The 22670-nt window shown below is 29.8% G+C and overlaps 1 protein-coding gene across 1 annotated transcript; it reads right to left on the bottom strand.

Moving 5' to 3' along the window:
* Positions 1–2324: 2324 nt before the first annotated feature.
* LOC106050865 (uncharacterized) lies at positions 2325–22270 on the bottom strand (the record flags this gene model as incomplete). The annotated part of the gene is made up of 11 exons (XM_056007814.1): positions 2325–2421; positions 2545–2620; positions 4283–4423; positions 4541–4609; positions 5290–5391; positions 5627–5750; positions 9161–9255; positions 9442–9594; positions 10622–10768; positions 12164–12261; positions 22228–22270. Coding segments are annotated over 11 exons (1119 nt in total), but the record flags the coding sequence as incomplete, so codon positions are not given.
* Between the last annotated feature and the right edge of the window lie 400 nt (positions 22271–22670).

The following is a 22670-nucleotide window of genomic DNA, read 5'->3' as shown; positions in this document are numbered from 1 at the left end:
GGAATAGTCACACTCCAAAATGGTCTGATTGTCCAGATTTCACTATATATATATATATATATATAAAGTATTGGCTGTATATATATCCAGTATATTGTACATGTTATGTTCAATTTTTTTTGTGTATTTGGGGATGGGAATTTCAATGCATATTTGAAATTTTGTAAAAACATAACATTGAGCTTAGACATAAAAAGTTTTTTAACAGGAATATTTATTGCTGTGACCTTGAACACATTTAATACTTAAAATAAGCATACCATAATGATAGCTTTTACAATCACAATGCTAATAGAATAAATTCCATATTTTAAACATTTTTTGTTTAGTTTAAAATTGTATTGGCCCTTATACTTTAGGATTTCTATGAAAAAAAATGTTATACTCTTGTGCAATAATTTTTTGTTTGTTTGTGTAACATTGTACATCCCAATTTTGGGTATTGTCATTAAAATTAAAGTATATTACATTAAGTCATAATTTTGCTATTTAATAAATTAAAGATTTTAAACATTGTTAAATTTAATATTATTAATATTTTTTTAAAACTTGTAAACAATAAATTAAAATGCCTGCATTTCAAATTTTTATGTGTTGTATGCATGAGCGGACTGGGTATATTAGCATTCTGGCTAATGCCCTGTGGCCCGCTTAGAATGTGCTGGTGGGTCAGACACCAAATGGGTCACTTTGAATGACAGTAAGTCTGTAAATGATTTTATATATTCCCTCTTCATGTTGCTGGCTATTGATAAAGATGTTCTTCAAGAAATAGATTTGTAAACCATCCTGAACAATGCCTCAGTGACTAGTTTGTTAAAATATATATATCTAATATATAAAGTAGAATGTTTGGCATATGTATGTATGTATGTCCCCATATAGAAATAAAAACCGCTTGACAAATCTTGATAAAACTTGGCAGAAAAAAAAAAAAGACAACTCTATTACAGCTATAGTATTTTATGGATCTAGGCCATGTATACAATGTTGACATGAGAAAAGATTGAAACGATTTAGATCTAGATCTAATTTTAAGAACTAAACTTTGCACTTATAGTTTTTTTTTTGACACATGAAAATACAAAATATAGTTTATTGATTTCATTATTTAATAAAATTAACCTTCAAATTTGTGCATTTTTACATTAATTTGTTATTTATATCTGCGAATTTAGATATCCTGATGCACATTCTTTCATTAGACATTACCAAATGGTTACACATTAACACATCTCTCTACTGAGTCTATTCCTAGGTCTAAAATTCTTATTGAACTCTAAGATGATTAAAACTTCTTTTCGCAAAGATAGTTTTATGCTTTAACACATGAACATACTAATTATAGTCCATTCATTTCATATTTTAATCAAATTAACATTCAAATGTGTTTTTCTAAAGCATTTTTAAATTAACTCTATAAAAGCGAATTTTTAACTCTAGATTAGTCTAGACCTAGATCTATGTCTACCTCAAGATCTACTTTATACTTAAACACATGAACATACAAAATTAAGTCTATTCAATTCAAATTTTAATCAAATTTATGTAGGCCTACAAGCAAATGTTTTAATTTGAAAAAATGGACTTATGTAGATTAGCTATTTTGATTTGATGGCTTCATTCATACTATTATTACCTTTACACATTCGCTTTTATATTACATTATTATTATGTTTAAATGTTTGAAAAACACCCTCAGTGACTATATCGACAGTAATACGCAAATAAAGACCCACGGGTCGTGGGTAAAATATGTTTAGTATATTATATATATGGTAGAAAAACCTTTTCATGTCAATCCTTTTTCAAGTGTATTTTTTTTTTTAGTATTTACAAATTATTTCAAATCATGTAATAAAAGTTGTCTATTTGGACTAATAAGATTTTGATTGTAAAAACTAGATTTTTTTTTTTTGGGGGTGGGGGGTGGGGAATTTCATATAGCCTCTAAGTCTATTGTATGTAGAAATACAATACCTTACGTTAACTAGCGCATGGCTGAGTTCAATTTTCGATGCTTTATCAAACTTTATTATGAGGACAAGTACAAATGGATATCTATCATAAGGCATGCAGGATGTGGGCCGACAATGGGCCGACATAATACCAAGGTTGATTTTGGCACCCACAGTGTCTGCCCATGATGCTATGTGGTAGCAGTTAATCAACTAACTTTTATATGGAATATAAATCTATACTTAATTGTTCAGACATTGTCTTTAGCTAGTGCTCAATTATTGTATTTGATTTTGATATCCTTTTTTTTTGTTTGTTTTTTTTGAGAGCTTCAACAATAGGGAACACAAACTTGAACTCTAAGGTAAATTATGTATTTAAAATTTTATTATTAATGATCCATATCCTCTTCTTCAGAACTTTCTATTTCCAAAGGCTCTACACTCTCACTTTCTTCAGGCTCTGAAAAATAAAAGGAGATACAAAGTTCAAATTGAGAATTAATTGTTTGCAATAAATATTTTTTATTAAAAAAAAACAAGAATTTATCATTATAAGGGTTTTTATATTGGCATATTTTAGTACCTGGACCTAGCTCAGTCAAAAGCTCTTCAATGTGAGTTAGTAAGCCAGCATCATCATATTTCACTTTAGCATATACCTAAAAGAAATTTGGGATTAAAATGACATTCCTGTTATTAAATTAAGATGACATGTTTTACATAAAATTAATGTGATTATGTACATAAGTTGTTTTTTTTTAATCATTTAAAACAAGTGTTTTCAGTTAAGATATTTAATTAATCCTTTTTTAATTCCACAAAAAAGTAAGCTGTAGGAAGAGTTTATATGTGGTATTAAAAATAATTTGAATTAAAGCCTTGTCTCATGAAGACTCTGCTTTTCATTATAAATAGCATATTGAACTAAATGTAAAAAAAAAATGTTGCTGAAATATATAATATATGTGTTAGTCGCTATTCACGCACATTTCCTAAAATGAAGTTACAAAAGTAAATTATAGGAGAATATATTTAGGTAGATGCTGCTAACTAACCAATAGTTTCTATATGACTGAAGGAGGCAATAAATGTAATTCTATCATAGACTGTATTAATATACTTGAAACCAATAAACCCCATTTCATTTTTTTTTCATGATTCCAACTCTACTAGTCTAGATTTAGACAGAATTTACTTTTTTTTTTCCATAGGTCTGTGATCTAAAGCTATATTGCAGAGAATCAATAAAAATATAGAAATAATTGAGAAAGCATCAAGTTTTTAACTAAAATAAAATCCATTTTAAAGAGGTAAAATGTTAACTATTCGGCTTACTATTTACTTTGGTCTAATTATTTTACATATGACATTTTTGAATGGGCTCTATTTATCATAATTTATTTAAAAAAAAAAAAAGATCTATAAATAATAATTAATTTTAGTAGTGTATAGGACTAACTATCAAAAAAACAAAAAAAAATGTTATAAAATAAAAAAATAAACATATTAAAGGATAATTTTTACATATGTAGGCTTACATTTATTTATGCAACTACATCCTAGGAAAATCGGATAAAAGGCTTCTACAATTTCAATTTACATCTGGGTTATAACAGAAAAGTATTGCTAATGTGTTGTTTCCACCTGCCAAGTTTCAAGTCTTGTTTTAACCTTGTTGATAGTTGTCCCTACACAATAAAATCAGAATCTTCAACACAAATGTGTAAGCAGATCTTTTGTATGGTGCAGAGACTTTGAGAGTAACAACTAAAAATACAGACTAGCTATGGGAAAACAATTCAACAAACACCAACAGAAAAATAGATCAAACAAAGTTAATGGGGATGGATAAGGCATACAGTGCAAAGAACAGAAGACAACACTGAAAAACGGGAGACTGGAACCCACAGGGAAAGAGAAAGGTTGGGAGACCAAAGCAAATGGAGGTAGTTAGACCAAGAAGTTTAGATCCAGGATGGACATGGACCCAACTGAGGGAAATTGCTCAGAACAGTCTGATGGTGAAGTGCTATTGTGGCCTTATGCTGCACTGGAAGTCAAAAGGATCAAGTCAAAGAATTATAACCTGCATCGGGTTTGATCCCACTGTATTTTTGTACAAATTGTTTTCTCTATCATTGAGAGATTTACAACTTAATGATGTACTTTCAATTTAAAAAAAAATCTGCAAAATGCATAAAATATATAAGAAAAACCTTACTTCTGACCCCAAAAAATGTGTTAGCCAATGGAGAATAAGCAAGTAACAATATTAAACTAACATAATCAAAAAAAAAAAAAAAAGAGGAACTTAACCTTACCTCTTTTCCCTTTAGTAAGTAATGTCTAGCATTACTGTAAAACTCTTGGCCTTGTAGATAGTTTGCCCATCCAATTAAATACCAAACATCAGGTACTTCATCATCTTCGTCTAACAATGTTTCCAGTACATCAGTTGCCAGCTAAGAAAGAAACATACAAAAATACTTGGATTTTTTCATTATATTAAGTAATTTTAAAGCTCAAACTAACAATTGTAAAAATCTCATTAAAAAATACTATTAAATATAACACATTACCTCATAATCTTCCACTTCTATTAATATTTTCCCACACTGAACTCTTGCATTGTAAGCTAAAGGACATGTCTAAAATGAACATAAAAATTTATGACAACCATATATTGAAAAATAAATACTTATGTAAGTTTATATTATAGGCTCAAAATACCACTGACTGATTTAAGTATGTATCAAGAAATCTCACCAACTGCCGTACAGATTTGCATGAAGTTACATAAAAATTTATATTTATCTCATAGGTGCTTGCTAACACAGACTTACAAAAAAAACAATCTATCTATCTAACTTTTGAGTTTTTATTTTTGATATTACCCAAAGGCCACATTCTATATATAAAGCCTAAATAGAAATAGCACCAAAAAATAAGACTTTCATATTTTTAAAGCATATTTTCTTTCTTTTTTCCTAAGTCAACTTTTGTAATTTGCTTTTCCGCTTCCTTTTAGTAAATAACATAACTTAGCCTAATAGCATCAAAAGAGAAAGAGAAGGAAAAAAGAAATAGTGTCATTCCAAGTCAACGTAACAGATACTAGAATTCAAATACTAAAATGGGATCTTTAAAATATTGTCTGTTTTATTGGAAGAGAATAAAAAGTTGAAGGGATGTTCCAATCAAAATAAACAAGACATATCCTAGGACAAATCAACGGGAATAGCCGGTGTGTAAAGCTAGTTCAAATATAAATGTTTGATTGTTAAATAAGTATATGAGTAAAAATTTCATTATCAGAATATGTATTTACATCAACTGGATCAAACTCTTCATCTGCTACATTTCCTGTATCAGCAGCCTCAAGTTTGGGTAGCCACAATGATACACTTTTCTTGATGAGTTCTTTAGCTTCCTACAAATAATATAAATAGCATTTACTGGGGCATTTTAATACATACATGAATAAAAAGGTTATTTCAATCAGCATTGAACACAATAAATGGAACAATTAACTAAATAGTCCTTTAAAAGCAATATTGACTAAGCCATTTGCTTTGAACTATTAGTGTCACAATTAAAAAAAAAAACTTTAAAAAGATAACAGAAAAAAAAAAGTTATACTAAAAATATGTTTTTAGTGCACTTACTTCTATTTCATCTTTTGATAAATGATAACTGGCTTTTATTTGAAGTGCTTCTGCATTATCAGGATCTGCTTCTAAAGCCTTGTCTGTAAACTCTTTACATTTATTTTCTGCAGTATCATCAAAGCTTACAATGAGAGGAAAAATAGTAAAGAAACAATTATCCTATGATGCCTTTATACTATAATTAAAAAAAGCTTAGTTTCCATATTTAAAACATTAAAAATTTTTGAATATTTTTTTCCCCTATCAGACACATTGTAGATTCCAAAGCTGTTCAGCCAACAGAGCAAAGATCCAATACAATTTTGCTTCTATGGTCATGCTATTATGACTCTTCAATTCAATCTGCATAAGGACAAGGCCTAATTTCACAGATTTTATTTTTTTTTACATTGTTGTAACAAACTTTCTGTTGAAAAGTGTTCACTCACTTGCAGGGCTAATATGTTAAATTATCACCAGAAGTAATGAAAAGATTTACTGCTGCTGGGGAGAACTGTATACAAAATACAATAGACATACATATTGATGAAGGTCTTGTGACCCTAAGGTCCTTTCTTTCTAATTTGGTCCAGCAGGATTTCCTACATGTTATATCTTCATGGATGCAAGCAACAGAACCCCGTTTTGCCTGCAAGGGGGGGTCGGCTATCCCAAAAAACCTGCAAGCATGATGCCTCTTATACTTCTCGACATAAAACATTTACCGCTATATATATATATATAAATATATATGTCTTTAAATACAAACTATAAATTCTAAGCTTTTACTTAAATTACTATAATCTACATGTATGTTTAAACATTTCATTTTTTTTTCTATATAATATGCACATAGATAGGCCTACCTACTACTAGATCTACTATATTAGTATAAATCAAACTTTGTAGCACCTATGTTAAAAGTTAACTCTATTTCAAATAAAAGATCTAATAGATCTAAATATTTATTGGCTGACAGAGTAGTCAGTAGATCTTACCAAATATAGAACTAGTTAACTGGATCTTCTAACTAATAGTAGCTTAGAGAACTTAGTCTTAGACTGATTTTTATACTAGATTTTATTTTAACTAGATATCTAGATCTAGTCAAGATGTTATTTTAATTCTATGATAATAGTAACAAAGTAGATCCATCAATTTACATCTATCTATATCTAGGTCTAATAAAGAAACTAGTAAGTATTAAGTTAATTAAGTATTACAGATCTAGACATACAATATTCTCTGAGTCTAAGTCTAGACTTTAACTTGTCTAGGAATAGAGTGTCACTAGAGCTACTATTTAACTAGATTTTACTAGATATTAGATTTTCTCTAGATTTAGGTATAGACTAGACCTAAATCCAAATTATATACTCTAGATTTAGTTTTAGATCTTGAAGTTAGATCTATATACACTAATCTAGTAATGCTAGATCATAGAAGTGAGCCCTGCCCTACTAGCCCTAGCTAGAATCATCTACTAGATCTAGATTACTAGATCTAAAATCTAAATCTAGACTAGACTAGAGTCTTGCCTTTTTTAAATAAGTTTTTTTTATTATTAGATCTAGAATCTAGATTTAATTAGATCTAGACTTTACTAGTAGAATATTATATCTGATAATAGATTATAAAATAATACTAATAGATACGATCTACTTTTGATCTATGCTGCTTCTGCCCAGGGACTAGACCTAGTCAGGCTACATCTAGATGTAGTGGTAGATTGTAACTGTAAGATTCTAGCTAGATAATTATTCCAATTATCTAGATCTAGCCTGACTAGGTCTAGTCCCTGGGCCTGGATATAATTAAATCTAGATTCTAGGACTAGATCTAATAATAAAAAACTTATTTTAAAAAAGGCAAGACAAGAATTGACTAGATCTATATTATTATAGATCTCTATAAGTTTTATAACTATCGTTACTATCATTTTAATACGGCGATGATCCGGTACGGTAATTTCGCATTTTCGGGTAAATACGTTCAACTTCTAAGATCATTTTAAAATGTAGAAATAGATCTAGATCTCTAGACTAGATCTAGCCTTTAGGTCTGGTTTCAATTTTTATGCCGGCAGATCAAACTTATTAGAATTAGATCTAGATAAATAGATCTACTTGCTAGATCTAACTTAGTCTTAGGCGTCTCAGGCGGGGCCATACGGATTTGTTTCTAACTTTTGTTTACGTTTTTGATACAAAGCGAAAGTTCGGAAATAGCGCATGCGCTGTAACTTAAGAATTGTAACTTCCTGTCTTTCTTTGAATTCGACTTATTAAGTTTTAGTTTGAAAGTACAAAACGTGAATGTGAAAAAAAAAAAAAAAAGTCCGATACTGAATCGGCAATCAGTCGGACTGGCGTTTGCCGGCAAGCTTTTTTTTAAACTTCGATTTTGCCGGCATGCCGGCTATAGCCGGCGATCTTGCATCCATGTATCTTTTGTAATTTTCTGACCAGAAGTAACCACCAAAAGTTTGCAAACAATTAATAAATTTTAATAGTGGAACCTATAGATACGAGCTTCTCAACATATGAGTAATTCGAGATACGAGCAGCATCCATAGCGAAATTTCTGTTCATTTTACGAGCCATAATTCAAGTTACGAGTCGAGCTTAATAGCTACAACCTATTGCCGATGATCATGCGAAATAAAATATTTCCATTCTCACTTGGAAAAAGGAACCATAATTGCCAGCACTGGAAAATGTGGAGAAGTTGCCTCAGCCACTACTTGGACAAATATAGCAGAGTGTGAACACCATGATCTCGACGCTTAACAAAGGCTCGTCTGGGTAGTGTGAGTGTTGTAGCTAGCGAGTTTAGTGATTTTATTCGAAATTATTCTTAATCAGAATTATTCTTTTGCATCATGGGTCCCAAGAAAATTAATGTAAGTGCAAAGTTAAATGATACGAAGAAGAGGATGATATCCATCGAAATGAAGCAGTGTTGTTTTGTTTATGCTGTTAATGAAGTGTTTACGTACCCTTAGTTCAGTCAACTCGTCCTCGCTCCCTCCTCCTCAACCGCACTCAGTTAGCCGCAGTGGTCAGCCACCCAGATAATATTCTGTACATTTACCAATGCTTTACATACATTTGATTGATGTCATTTCTGCATTTCTGATTTCATTATTTATTTTATTGTTTATGTATACGTGTTTCATGTACATTTATTAATTATTTATAACATGTCTTTTTCAGCATTTAGGTAACTTTGGGACTTTATATAGGGTTAGAACCAATTAATCATTATATATGGGAAAAATTCTTTAAACATACGAGTAATTCGCTTACGAGCTCGGGTCTGGAACGAATTAAACTCGTATCTTGAGGTTCCACTGTATATATATATACATAAATAAAAATAAATAAATAAATATACATAAATAAATAATATATATATATATATGTTACCAGCAGGTTAATAGGTTTTCCCAACTCATTCACTTTAGAATAAGTTCCCCTGATCTAAAAGTATGCCCCTTTTTTATTATTTTATAATTGAGTATATGAAACAAAAAATAAAGTTAAAAATTACCAGCAGTCTGTTAGATAAATCTCTGCTATAGCACAATAGGCGCTTGAAATATCGTTGTTAGTTACATCTCTGTCATTTTTGCATGCAGCTGCCACCTTTCATACAAAAATATAAAATAATTTAATTGTAAAAAATTTTCATTCAAAATTTTTTCCCATCATTAAATTATTATTATTATCATCAATTATAAGTAAAGTATTTTGAAGCAATAACAAACAGTTTATATCAATTTGTTATTAAAATAATTAACTTTTTCAAAAAAGGGTAAATTTTATTAGTACCTCTAAGGTTTCTTTCTCTTCTTTTTCTTTTAACATAATTTCTATTCCTTTCTGATAGCATTCTACAGCAGAGGAGCCCTCCAAAAGTTGACCCATCATCATATACTTAGTGAATCCTGAATGAGGACACAGCTCAATCGCTCGACCTAGACACTGAATAAGTAAATAAATATAAAATGAATATATGTGTGTATATGTATAAAAAGAATAGATTTTAAATATATTTTAATATCAAACTCTTGTAAATTATTGAAAATATCTCTAGAATAATAACACAACTGATGAAACTTTCATAAATACATAAATAAATATAAAAATTGTATACTTAATAAGTGACATTCATCCTACAAAACTTAATTATGAACTGTTAAATAATAAAGAGTGAATGAGTGAAGTTAATTTTTTTCCTCTTGGTCATAGTTCTTATCTCATATATTTTCAGTGGTAACACTAAGGGTTATAAAACCTTAATTAGTTTTTTATTAGGAGAAAAGTAATACTAAATATTACATCAATACATTGCATAATGTTTTCAACTAAACCTTTAGCTTACCAAATTTATGATAAGATTTATATGGATCTAAAAAAAAAGTATTTATAGAACTTCAAAAAGAATAATACTAAGCATCTATCCTAATTTCTAAAGCATTTGTTTGGAGCCATAACATTATCTTATTTAAAAAAAAAAACATTCTGTAAATGAAGGATTTCACTTACTGATTGCTTGAAATCTAAGATATTAATGCTAGACCCATGTCCTTAAAATCACCCATGCTAAGCAAACTTATTACCTTAAATAGTGGATGAAATGTAAAGCTGCAAAAATCTAAACCAAAGGGAGGGGGTGGAGAGTATATACAGAAATGGTAAACAACATTTTCAAAGAGAAATAAAAACGAGATTTAAATAATTATCTTTCAAAGGATATTGGAGAATGAAAAGTTTATTGATTCTGAGGAAGAGGAATTGTCAATAAACATAGATTAATTTTTTATTACATCTATAAGAGATAAAGTTGAATGATATTAGTTATAGACTTTTCATTCCAAACCAAATTAAAAACATTTAAAACATTTTTAAAAAATATATAACAAAATCAGATAAACCAATTTCAATTAAGGCAAAACATACACCAGGAAAAACAATGAATATACTGAAGTTTTAGGGAAAAAAAAGTTACATGTTTTGCTGATTCAACATTGCCAAGTTCAATCAATAAAGAAGCTGAAGTTTCCAATCCTCTGAGATTGTCAGGATCTTTTTCTAATGCTCGTTGGCAGAACTTCTGAGCAAGTTCATAATTAAATTCATCAATTAATTGTTCAGCCTGAGGTGAAAAAAAAAAGATAAATTACAAATTAGTAAGCTTATAATTATTGAGCAACAGTAAACTTCTTTTCATTTATATTATCATTAATACACACAAAATAAGTAATCTTAAGTTGCTGTTTTTTTACAAAGCTTATATCAACTCACTCTGTCTGGTAAAAAGTTTGTACACATTTCTCCCACACCCAATTTCGGATTAAGCTGAAATTTTATTTTTGCACAATTATTTCTTTTACCTGACAACATGAGAATCAATGGAAAAAAATTAACCAATTAGTTAATTAACTATTATTGGTAATTAATTAGTTTGTTTGGTATCTTGAACAAGGAAAAGAAATTGTATTTTACAGAAGTGGTGGTATTAGTTTAATTAGTCCCCTTGAGGAACCCTAAGTGAATTTTTTTTTTAATGCATTTAAAAAAGATAATGTAAACATTCACCAAGATACCACCTTCTTCCCTCCTCTTTTTCCAACTGGTCTAGACAGGTGATAGGATCATAGCACATTGAGAAAGCTAAAATCTAAACAAAATAATATTTCTAATTGCACAGATTTATTATGACTAAGTCAGTTAGTTGCAAGTATAATAACATGACTGATTCAAACTAATTGAAGCAATTACAATTAATATAAGCTTTGTAAGTTTTTAAAGAAGTGTTATTTTGTTAATGTTTTTTCTTGTTAAGTTATTAAATTTGAAAACCAAATAAAAATACTGTTACACAAATCTTTTCTAGATATTTGAGAAAACATACAATGTGGGTAAAAACTGGATTTCCAGCAGTGATAATGGGGGTCTAAGTTAATATTAAAAGTAAATTGTATGATGAGGATAGGAGAGCTACAGGTTATCTACTCTTAAGATACACTGATGTGTGAAAGCTCAACAATAAGCTCTTCAACACTTCCAGTTGGGAGAAAAAAAAAGCACAGGATAGTCTCACATGGAGGACAACCATAAAGGGGAGGTCCTGGAACACATATGGTGAACACAACAGAAGTAGGAAAAGGCTGCAGCATCAGTGATTAAAAATGTCTGGATTTGCCTCTTTAGTTACATGACAAGTTACAAAGGTGAAATATTGTCTTTCAAGATGTAAAATGCTACAGATACAGAATCCCAAAAAACATTTGTACTATTAATACTGGAATCACTACACTGGGCAAATTATGCTCCTGGTGTTTTCAAACTTGAATCAAAATGAACACATTAAACAAAGTAGGGCAGGGGGTTAACAAGAAAGCAAAAAAAAAAAGAAAGTTTTTGTGGTCAATAGGAATAAAATTCTCTCGTCTAAAAAAAAAAAATTAAATATAAAATATATTAAACTGCTGAATTAGAAATTTCATAATAAACTGTTTTAAAAATCAAAACAGGATAATATACATACTTTATCTAACAGTTTATCAATAGGATGATCATTAGCTGTCTGATGCTCTCTGGAAATGCTTGGCTTAGATGCTTTTTTAGGCTCGTTAACCTTTGTGGCTGTAATAGAACAGATACATAATGCAACCAAATCTTTTAAAAACTAAATTAAATATAAGTTGTCAAAATAAATACCGGTATGACTGTTTCTCAAACTTTAAGCAATTAAACCTGCCCCGTCCCCCAAATCAAAAAAAATTTCATTATCACCCCACCTCCCCTATTAGCCTGATATAAGTTTTGGGGGAGCAATGAGAATCTACTTTAAGGAATGAAAAAAGGACAGAAGCTTACAGGCCTATAATTATAACAAAATTTTAAGTTTTTCTTTGCACATATATGCACAATATGTGTGCAATCCAAATTTACACAAAGAATGTTTATTAGAACTTGCCCATTTAGTCTTTTTATTTTTCATCAGAAAAAAGTGTTTCATAGATAATTTTTTTTAATGTTTTGCAAACTACATAAAATTCTTTCTGGATACAGTATTGGAGAGGCAGCAGATTTCCCTTTCAGCCAGCAAAGTAAGTCTGATCTAGTAAGAGGCAGAACTGGCCATTACTATTATGAAAGGTACATTCGATGTAAATATAGAACACATAGGCCTACATCTGTAATGGGCAGGATTGTTATAAGATCACCTCAAGTTAGATGTCTTACACATACTTTTTTTTTTCATTGTGCAAAAGTCATGAACATAACGATATACAATAAAGTTGTGAGGAATTTGAAAGTTTGCAACTAAGAAAGTCAATACGAATGGCGTTGTAATTGTTTTCTTTAAAAAGTTTGAACTCGATGTATTACAGAGGTTTCTCATGAAAATGTTATACATTTTAAAAGGCCTTATTACAGCGCCTTGAGCCTACATTTTGTTTGTTAACAGTGCTTTATAAATAAAATTATTATTATTATTATTTAGAAGATAAAACAACACTTCTTTCTTAAAATATTTTAATGTTTGAAAGATTTTCATTTTAGCTTGATTATAATTGAAATTAAATTTACTGGCCTTGCACCCTCCACCCTTTAGTTGTAAGGATGTCAAGATCCATAGCCCATTAAGTTTGAGAAATGCTGCATGATATTTATAAAATATTGTTCATTTAATCAAATAAAATGTGTTAGCATAGATCTAGAGTTATCTAGACATTAAATATATCTAAGTCATTAAACTGATTATAATTATTCACTGAGTTTTCAGGTTATGTGCAAATTATCTTCACTTAATTCACTATCTTTAACTTAGATCTGGATCTAGACAATAGCACGAATGCTAGATGTAACGCTAAGTCACTAAAATTTATGGACTTTTCAAGGTTCTGTGAAGCCACTGTTACAACAAGATTTTAAGTGAGAGAGGGCCCGGAGGGGTGTAGAGTACATGTTATAATGCTGATAATTGTTCTAAGTATAGACTAGATCTAATTTGACTTTGACTCAAAACAAGGAGAGGAAACAACCGTTTCTTTGCTACCTGCAGAAAAAAAAAGCCAGTTGAAATGCTGGCTTGAATCAAGGCGGTCTTTTATCATGAGGTCACCCTTACACATATAAATGGGTGAAAGGCGGTGCACGTGTGTGACTGGTCAGCTCATTAACACAGCCAGCCTGTCATGTGATCAGAATGCCTAGACATGCTGCTGCTTTTTTAGCAAGTAATTTAAGCAAAATTATATTTGAAAAACTACTATTGGGTAAAAATTTTAGGAGAGTGGACAAAATTTTTGGATTTTATGAGCGCTAAGAACCCTGGATCTAAAATGGTGAATTAACAAATATTAGATTTGATTATTATCAATATGTCAGCTAAATGGGTAAACCCATTTTTACACTCTAATTTTATTTTCATGACAAAATTTTTAAAATGTGAAGGGAAAATAAATGTAGAGTGTGAAAATGGGTTTACCCATTTAGCCGAAATATTCATATCCAATAATCAAATATAAAAGACTGTGAAAATGGGTTCACAGAATTTAATTTGTTAAAACGTTTTGTTCTAAAATTAGGGTTCTTTATTTTTAGGGGTTGTGGAAGGGACATTAAACATACACTACAATCTCCGACATGAATCTAAGACTAATAAGCCTCATGAGGAACATTTATTATGATTTATGATATAAACTCTATCAAGATTGGTGAATGATTGGACATTGGTCAAATGTTTTTTATAGAGAGTAGGTCTACAAATATTTTATTTACATGTAATACATTATGATACATACTATAACATACATACTCCTTAGATTCTACTTTATTGACTTTATGACCTTATGGCTTATATTATCACTTAAGGTAGGTACTTTGATAAAAATTTCAAACTCAATATATTGTAATGAAACTGATATAGTTAGATAGAGCTCTTTAAACTGAATTTATTGATACCTAATTTATGTTTATAAGAAAATTAGAACAGAAGTTATAGCAATTTTAGTGGCGAAAATTTTGCCTATATTTTTAAAAATATTTCGTGACAGAAAAAGGGAAATTTTGCAATAAAAATGCTGTAACTTATAAACTATTTGAGTTATTTGCATGAAAATTTCACAAGAAATGCATGATTATGTCCTGATATTTATTTTACTTTCAAACAAGGGATGGACTTTGACGAAATTTTCTTATTAATTTTTAAAGTGAGGTTACTTGTAAAAAAGAAATGATCGACGAAGAAGTACTTTTTCACATTTCAAAGACCGTAAATTTTGAACCGTAAGAGATAATTGAATACAATTTTAAACAGAGATGCTTGATTACCTGTTACTACTTATTTTACCTTTAAATTATACATAGAAGTCCAAGAAAATATTTTACACTTCATGACGAGGCACCACGTGTCAAAAAAAAAAAGACAGAAAAGTGCTTTTTTTCTGTTAAAAAGGCTGCAATTTTTTAATTTTCAGAGATATATGAATAAAATTTTCAGCACAAATGCATGAATTTAATTGTGTTGTTCTTTTCATTATTTTGAAACCTGAGATTGAAGTTAGCACAAAACTTTTTTGGTTATAGAACTGTGGCGACAGTAAGTAGATAATAAGTCACCAGGTCGAAAATAATTTTCCAATATGAACTATTTTGCTTGCCCTCAGTGATAGTGGCAGAATCTGTTAAAGTATTAAATTACATCCCTGTCTGTTGCTGCCACATCAGTGTGTATGACAATCATGTCAAACCGCAGCCACATCTCCTTCTTGAGCTCTGCGATGCTGCCAGGTGTCAAAGTTAGTGTATCATCCAATACAACTTAACTACACCACTACTGCTCCCTGCCTCTGCATCATCAGTGTATGTTTTGTTTGTTTTACATGTTCCGGATGTTCCTTCAGAGTTGAAGATAGTTACTTCCTAGTCCAAACCTCCGGTTTGACGAGGAGGGAGTGGGTAGGGTTTGAACCCGGGACCATCGATAAATCCAAACGACAATCCAGCGCGCAGACCGCACGACCAGGCAGCCATCCATCTGACTTTCATGTCACCACACTCACCACCTAGTGGCACACCACTGCCAGTTACGTCCATGATGAAGTTTTCTGTGAAAATAAAAAAAATATTTATAATTGAATAATTGTCTTTAATTTGATTTTCAATTAATTATCATATATTCATATTCATAATTTAACACAATTTATTAGATTTTGATTTATTTTAGAAAAGTTATTTTAAAATATTTTCTTAGCTACTGATCTAGCATAGTATGTAATAATAATATTCTTATAAATAGACCTAGTATTCTAAAATTTAAAAAAAAAAAAATTATGTCTTTAGACTTTAGAAGATGGGTCCTTGCTAATTCAATCTAATCTTAATTATATTTAATGATTTTTAGGAATCCAGTCTTTTTGGACCTAGATCTATTTAAAATCTAATTCCACTGCTAAATTTATAAATATATGTATAGATCTACTATTTAAATTAAATAGCAAAGATTTTTAAATAGGCTTAATTATAACGGAGTTATGATCTCGCAACTAGATCTAGCTTTAAAATTATTTCTTAATTAACGGCCTTGATCGCGATTGAATATCAGGCTTCTTGCGAGATAAATAAAGAAAATAACATCATAAAAGTTAAATATTATCATCAAAATAATATTTCTAAAGTTTTAAATTAATAGATGATCAAAGAATTGATCGCTGTTGATAGATTTAGAAATAAAAGGAATGTAAGAAAAATACGATACGGCCATTGTTATCATTGTTTCCATTATTTCCGGTAAAATGGCCGCGATCGCTTCGTTCTCGAAAACGATACCCCGTCCTTAGAGCTTACGAATGGCCATCAAAGCAACAACTTATTGAGATAAAACTAATGAAAATAGTTAGGTCTAATGTTAATCTACACGCAGTAATTAGTTTCAATGACGACACGCGATAAAAAATATAAAAATTTTGAAGTCAACTTACCGCTATCTGCCGTACGAGAAATGTCCATGAAAACAATAGAACCACGCTGATGTCGATCTAAATAATTAACTGATATCCTATCCATGTGAAAGGAATGGGCACAATTAATCCGATTAAGGATGATTTTGAGAACAAAACCACATTATACTAGACCATACATTGTCTCAGCCTTATATACTGCCGCAGGGAAACACTAGTTTCCGGTAACCAAAAAAAATCGACCTATTCCGGAAAATCAAAGTACCTACTTAAGGAAGTTAAACTTATATAATCTAGAATCTAGACATACTAGTTAGTGATAAGTTAGCAGTTAGTCTAGTAATGGTAGATTAATTTCTAGTTTTTTTAAATTATCATCTTTAAAATCTAACTTAAAAATTTAGATTGCGTTAATATTAATAGAAACATCATAAAATAATAATCATTACATTTGACAATAAAAAAAAAAAGTCACTACTAATTTTTATTAGAGTTAGACGATTATCCGGATAATCAAATAAATCATCATTATGATTATTTATTGATTAGTTAGAATTTCAATTAACTGAATTAGACAATTAGATCTACTATCATCTAGTGACAATCTAGTGATAGTGTGATTAGATCTAGTTAAGTAAACTATTAAATAAATCATAAAATTAAAAATAAATATTAAATTCATTTAAAAAATTCAAATATAAAATTATAATTAATATTAATAATTAACATCTATGATTATGAATTTATGATCTATGAACTATGATCTATGACTATGATTATGATACTATTATTATTATTAATAGTATTAATTTACTAAAATATTACTATCTGATTCTGTCTCTAAATTACTCTAAAGCTTTTTAAAAAATTAAAAAAATGGATGAATTTACAATTAGATCTATTTTTTGAAACGTTCTTTGTCTTTTTGCGTCCCATTTTAAAAATCCTGTGTTTAACAATAGACTTTAAGCTTTTTTAAAATCAAGTTTAGATCTGGATTAGTTTTTATGGTCTCAGATAAACCATGTTGTTGTTGATTTTTTTTTTTTTCTGACCCGGAAGTTATACTTTAGAGCTATTGTTAAGTAAGTTGTGACTTTAATATTTATATATAGATTTAAGGTTAAGAATAGTTTGAAATCTTTCCTGTAGAAATCTAGATCTATCTCTGGTTCTAATAGTCTAGAAAAATAAAAAAAAGATCTAGAGCTTAAACAAATTCTAAATCTATATATTTTATTAATGAAAAATTAGGATAGTACAAAAAAAATAGTGGGGGGGGGGGGGGAATTGCTAATACCGTAGCAATAGCTACCTTGTTTTTTTTTCTCTAGAAAAAGAAAATAATAATAAAGGAATCAGGAAAAAGATCAGCTTAGTTCCGGTAAAAAAAATGCCAGAACCAGAAGATACGGCGAATCTCAGAGCTCAGCTTGAAGTTATTTCGAAAGAAACTGCATTTTTGAAAAAGTATTTTGCACTTAGAAAACGATGTGAACAATTACAGCAAGTATGATGACAGATGTCCTATTTTATTCTTCAATTTTCTCTTAAAATTTAAGTTAAAATTTCAAATGGAAAATTCTGACTGAAATAGCCTGCTACTCTAGACTAGGTGACTAGATAGTAGATTCTAGAGTAGTTTATGCTATTCGGACACCTATAGGCCCAAATTTGAAAGTTTGACTTTGACAGCGCATTATTTTACAATGGTTTGACATAGAAAAGAAAATGACATATCAAAATCTTCTTTAGTTAAAGGAGAATAAGGATGACTACTTATATTTGTTCCTCTAACCCTAACCTATATTACTATATTTGTTATTATATTTAAGGTCAAAGAGGCCGTGTGTTTTCATTTAATTCGGACACATTTGACCCACATTATTTGATTCCGGACACCATAATTTATTTCGGACAGTCTCTATATTTAGGCATCAATAAACTCAGATTTTAATTCTATATTAACATTAACTAAATTTTAAGATCCCCAGGCATAGCCCCTCACATGAAATCATTACGATGTTTTCAAACTATGCATAAATACGAACACAAAAAATAAAAATATGAACACACTTATTCTACCAAAATTAGGTCACTGGAATAGTGATTTCTGCACCGACTTATAGACTTATTTTATGTTTGTTTATTTTATGTGTGTTGAATGTTTGGGTTTGCTTGATTAGATGTGTGTTAAATGTTTGTGTTTTTTTTGTTTATTAATTTAATAAATTTCTAATACAGATGATCTTTTGTAGTATAGTAGGCCCCTACAGGTTACGATAGCCATTCTTACCCAACTGAATCCTCTATATTCTCTCTATATAAATCTAGATCTATCTATATTGTAGGTCTAGATCTAAGCATTTAACTTCATTCAATGTACCAAGCTCACTCCAAACATTTGCCCATTTATTCTCTATTAAAAAAAAACAACAAACAAATATAATATAAGATCATTTTTATTGATGTCCAAAACTGTCTGTCCGAAATAAATTTTGGTAAGCAAAATCGTAATTTAATTCGGACAACGTATTAATTTTTTTTTTGTATGGAATTAGAAAACTTGGCTTATGAATCAAATAAAGTAGCTCCAAAAACAGAATAAATATTGCCGGGCTCATTAGTATAGACTTAGCCAATCAAAAAATATAGTCTTAACTCTAGGAAGAGGTAAAGTCGTCCGGGTAACATAGGAAAAAACAACAACCTGACTAACACATTTGAAATTCGTTTTTCTTACATAAAAAGACAGCTAAATGGAAGGAAATTGGGTCAGAATCATTGGAAAATGGACAAGCACATTATACAGCGCGCTAGTTTTATAATACATATTAAAATAATTATTTAATGACCACAAAAAACAGCAAATGTCCGAATTCATGTAATGTCCGAAATAAATAAACTACTATAGATCTAAGTAGTAAATAGATCTACTGATGATGTCTGATCTACTGACTAAAATAGGCAAATTCATGTCATGATTAGTCTGATAATTTAGTTATTATTATTATTATCAATATCATAATTCATTCCCACACCCATTCATCACCATGAAATAAAAAATATAATGGAATTCATTTCAATTGATATATTGAAATTGTTAATTCTATTTTCTAGATAATCTAGAGTAACTTACTGACTTACATTTATCGAACACCTTCGTTTTAAGGTACTTATCGAACACACCATTGTATTTTTAAAAATTCTCCTTTATTTCGATGATTATGATGAAACTAGTCCATTCCTATTGTGCATCGTCCATTTCTTTATAGTTAAGTTAATTTAGTTTCATTTTCACCCGAGGATCATTTTTTTTTACTTATATTCAAAGTGCATTGGTAATATTGGTATAAAAATTTCACGTTTTTTTACCTCTTGGGAAGAGTGAAGTGAGTCTCGGGTTAAGGGTATTTTTTAATGCCAATGATGCTTCAGCTCAACAAAACCTATATAATACGCTTCTAATTAGGCTGAGAAATATTTGCGACTTTTTTTTTTTAAAGTGTCCTTTGCTACCTAAACATGAAAATTGAGGTTTAAAAGGGGGTGTTCAATAATAGCTGTTTTTATATAAGCAATCTCAGCTTCGTAAGATATCGAACACCATTTTAATGTTAAAAATAAACATCAAAGGGATATAACCCAAAAGAAGACAAAATATTTAAATTATATATTTTTTAATTGTTATTTTTTTAAATAATGTAATGCAAAGTACATATATAAATTACCCATGTGTTACAATTTGTATCAGCTTTTTGTGGTTTACCGTAAATGTGCTATATTTTTCTAAGTAAATAGATTTTTTACATCGATATGCACTAATTGTACCCATTTTAAAAGCTTGATTTTATGACATATAGTTTGATGCTATTATCATCATTGTGTTATCGCAGGTGCAATAAATGTAGAATATAACACAGGAACAATGAATTTAGAATATATCCAGTTTTTTTTTTTTCAGATGCCCCATTCTATTAACTTCTGAATTATGTGTTATAAACAAATACCTAGCGAATGTGCTTGATGTGAAGAGATATTAATAAAACGAAAGGGCTCAGGGGGGGGGGGGTATAGAATGTAGATTAGATATGGTATTTTGAAATAAAAATGTATTTGGTAGGTAAAAAAAGGGGGGGGGAAGAGAAACAGTCAAGACACTGTATCAAGAGATCATCAATAATTGATCGACCATTAAAATGTGACGTCAGCCTCAAATACATAGTCAGTTGTGCTTCTCGATCTAGACGTGTGGCGCAGGGTCTATAAAATTATATATATATATATATATATATATATATGTTACCATAAAGTATGATAAAACTCATAATGCGCTACAAAGACACTCCTTTGAAACATCACAAATACTCAAAATAATATTTAACCACTCTCTTATTCTTATTTTAAGATTATAACACTTTTAAAACACCATACTTCTCGTGTGTTCGATAAGTTCTTAATATGTTCGATAAGATAAAGGTGAAAAAGTGTTCGATAATTTAAGCTTCTGAAATCATCAACCTGACCCACTTTAACATCAAATATAAGTTTAACTATGAGTAGTAATAGAATAAAGCATGTCTACTTTTTAAGAAAAATGGATGAGGAGTTCATAGATATAATCAGTTTTTTTCTAGGTCTAATTTTTTACGGAGATACACAAATTCAAACATAAAAAATGTCGGCGAATGAGCTTAACTTGTTCGATAAACGTAAGTTACTCTAAATCTAGATTCTAGAGTAATTTTTTGCTGTTCTAGCAAACACCGCCTATTTTCTAATATTAGCGAACACCTAACAATATAATTATTATAATATTTCAATTTGTTAAAATGAGCCTTTACTTTGATACTATTTATTACTAGATCTATTAGTATTAGTAGTTATCAGTGATGCTGTTTGATACTACGATGGCTATGACTATGACTATCATCATATCATGTAATAATGTATGAGGCTATGGCAGAACCAGTCTATTCAGTGTAATGTTTTTGACTCTTTTTGTACATTGTATTTCTTTAAATATAGTATATAGATCTAGTTCAGACATTAGTCTGAAAAACAAGGGTTTTAGTAGTTTTACTGGTGCTCAAAGGGCACTGGTATGACGATGTCACTTTTTTCCCCTCCTCTAGGCTCTAGGACAGAAGGAGGGTTGGTCACAGTTAATATGTTTTACAACATTGAGGTATCAGCTAAAAAAAATCCCTCTTTATCACTATCAATGACAGAAATGAACGATATTACTATTTTAATGTTGAAAATGCGGTACCGCATATCAAAGGGATGTAACTCAAGGGAGGGAAATAATTTTTTTTTTATTTTGTAAACATTTTCTTACATAATTTTGTTATTTGCCTTAGATTTAGGTATTAAACCAAGTGTGCTGCGAATGGGTAAAAAGAAAGGGAATATCGCTGCTGGGTAAAAAGAATAAGAATGTCTCTACATTTGGGTACTTATGAATGTAAACATAGTGCTAATGATGGGCTCCATTTAAGTTGTCCAGCTGGCTTAGCTTACTACTACTGATTTGATGTGAGAGATGCGACAATAAAAAAATGTAAAGGGTGGAAGGGAGAAGGACAGTTTTCTATGAAAAAAATGTTATGGAGTGGTGTGGGGAATAATGGAGACTCACCATGAATACTTGCATGTGGTGAAATAGTCAATATTTCTTTTTGTTAGTGTAACGTCTTGAGGATGTGTTCACATCATTTATTGATTGACCAGGTCCAGTTATAAACCATCATGGTCAAGGTGTGATATCAGTTTCAAATACTGAGTCAGTCACAAACATTGAGTCAGTCACAAACATTGAGCTGTTAGACTTGTGGAGCTGTGCTACATTTTTTAAACACTATTTTATTACTATTTAGCCTTAAATCACTAAGTCCCTACAAATTTTAAAAAGACAAAGACAATCAAAAGTGATAGGCTACTAAAGCAGAAAATATATTAATACAATTAACAAATAAATACAGTGACAGACACAACCCTCTTCCTCTATCTTATTCTGTCTCTCCTTGGTGACCTAATTATTGATCGACCAACACTGTACCAGAAAAAGAAAAAGTAGACGGA

The sequence above is a fragment of the Biomphalaria glabrata genome, chromosome 1 (genome assembly GCF_947242115.1).
Source record: "Biomphalaria glabrata chromosome 1, xgBioGlab47.1, whole genome shotgun sequence".
In the NCBI taxonomy this organism is placed as follows: Eukaryota; Metazoa; Mollusca; class Gastropoda; family Planorbidae; genus Biomphalaria; species Biomphalaria glabrata.
This window is presented reverse-complemented; position numbering and strand designations above follow the sequence as displayed.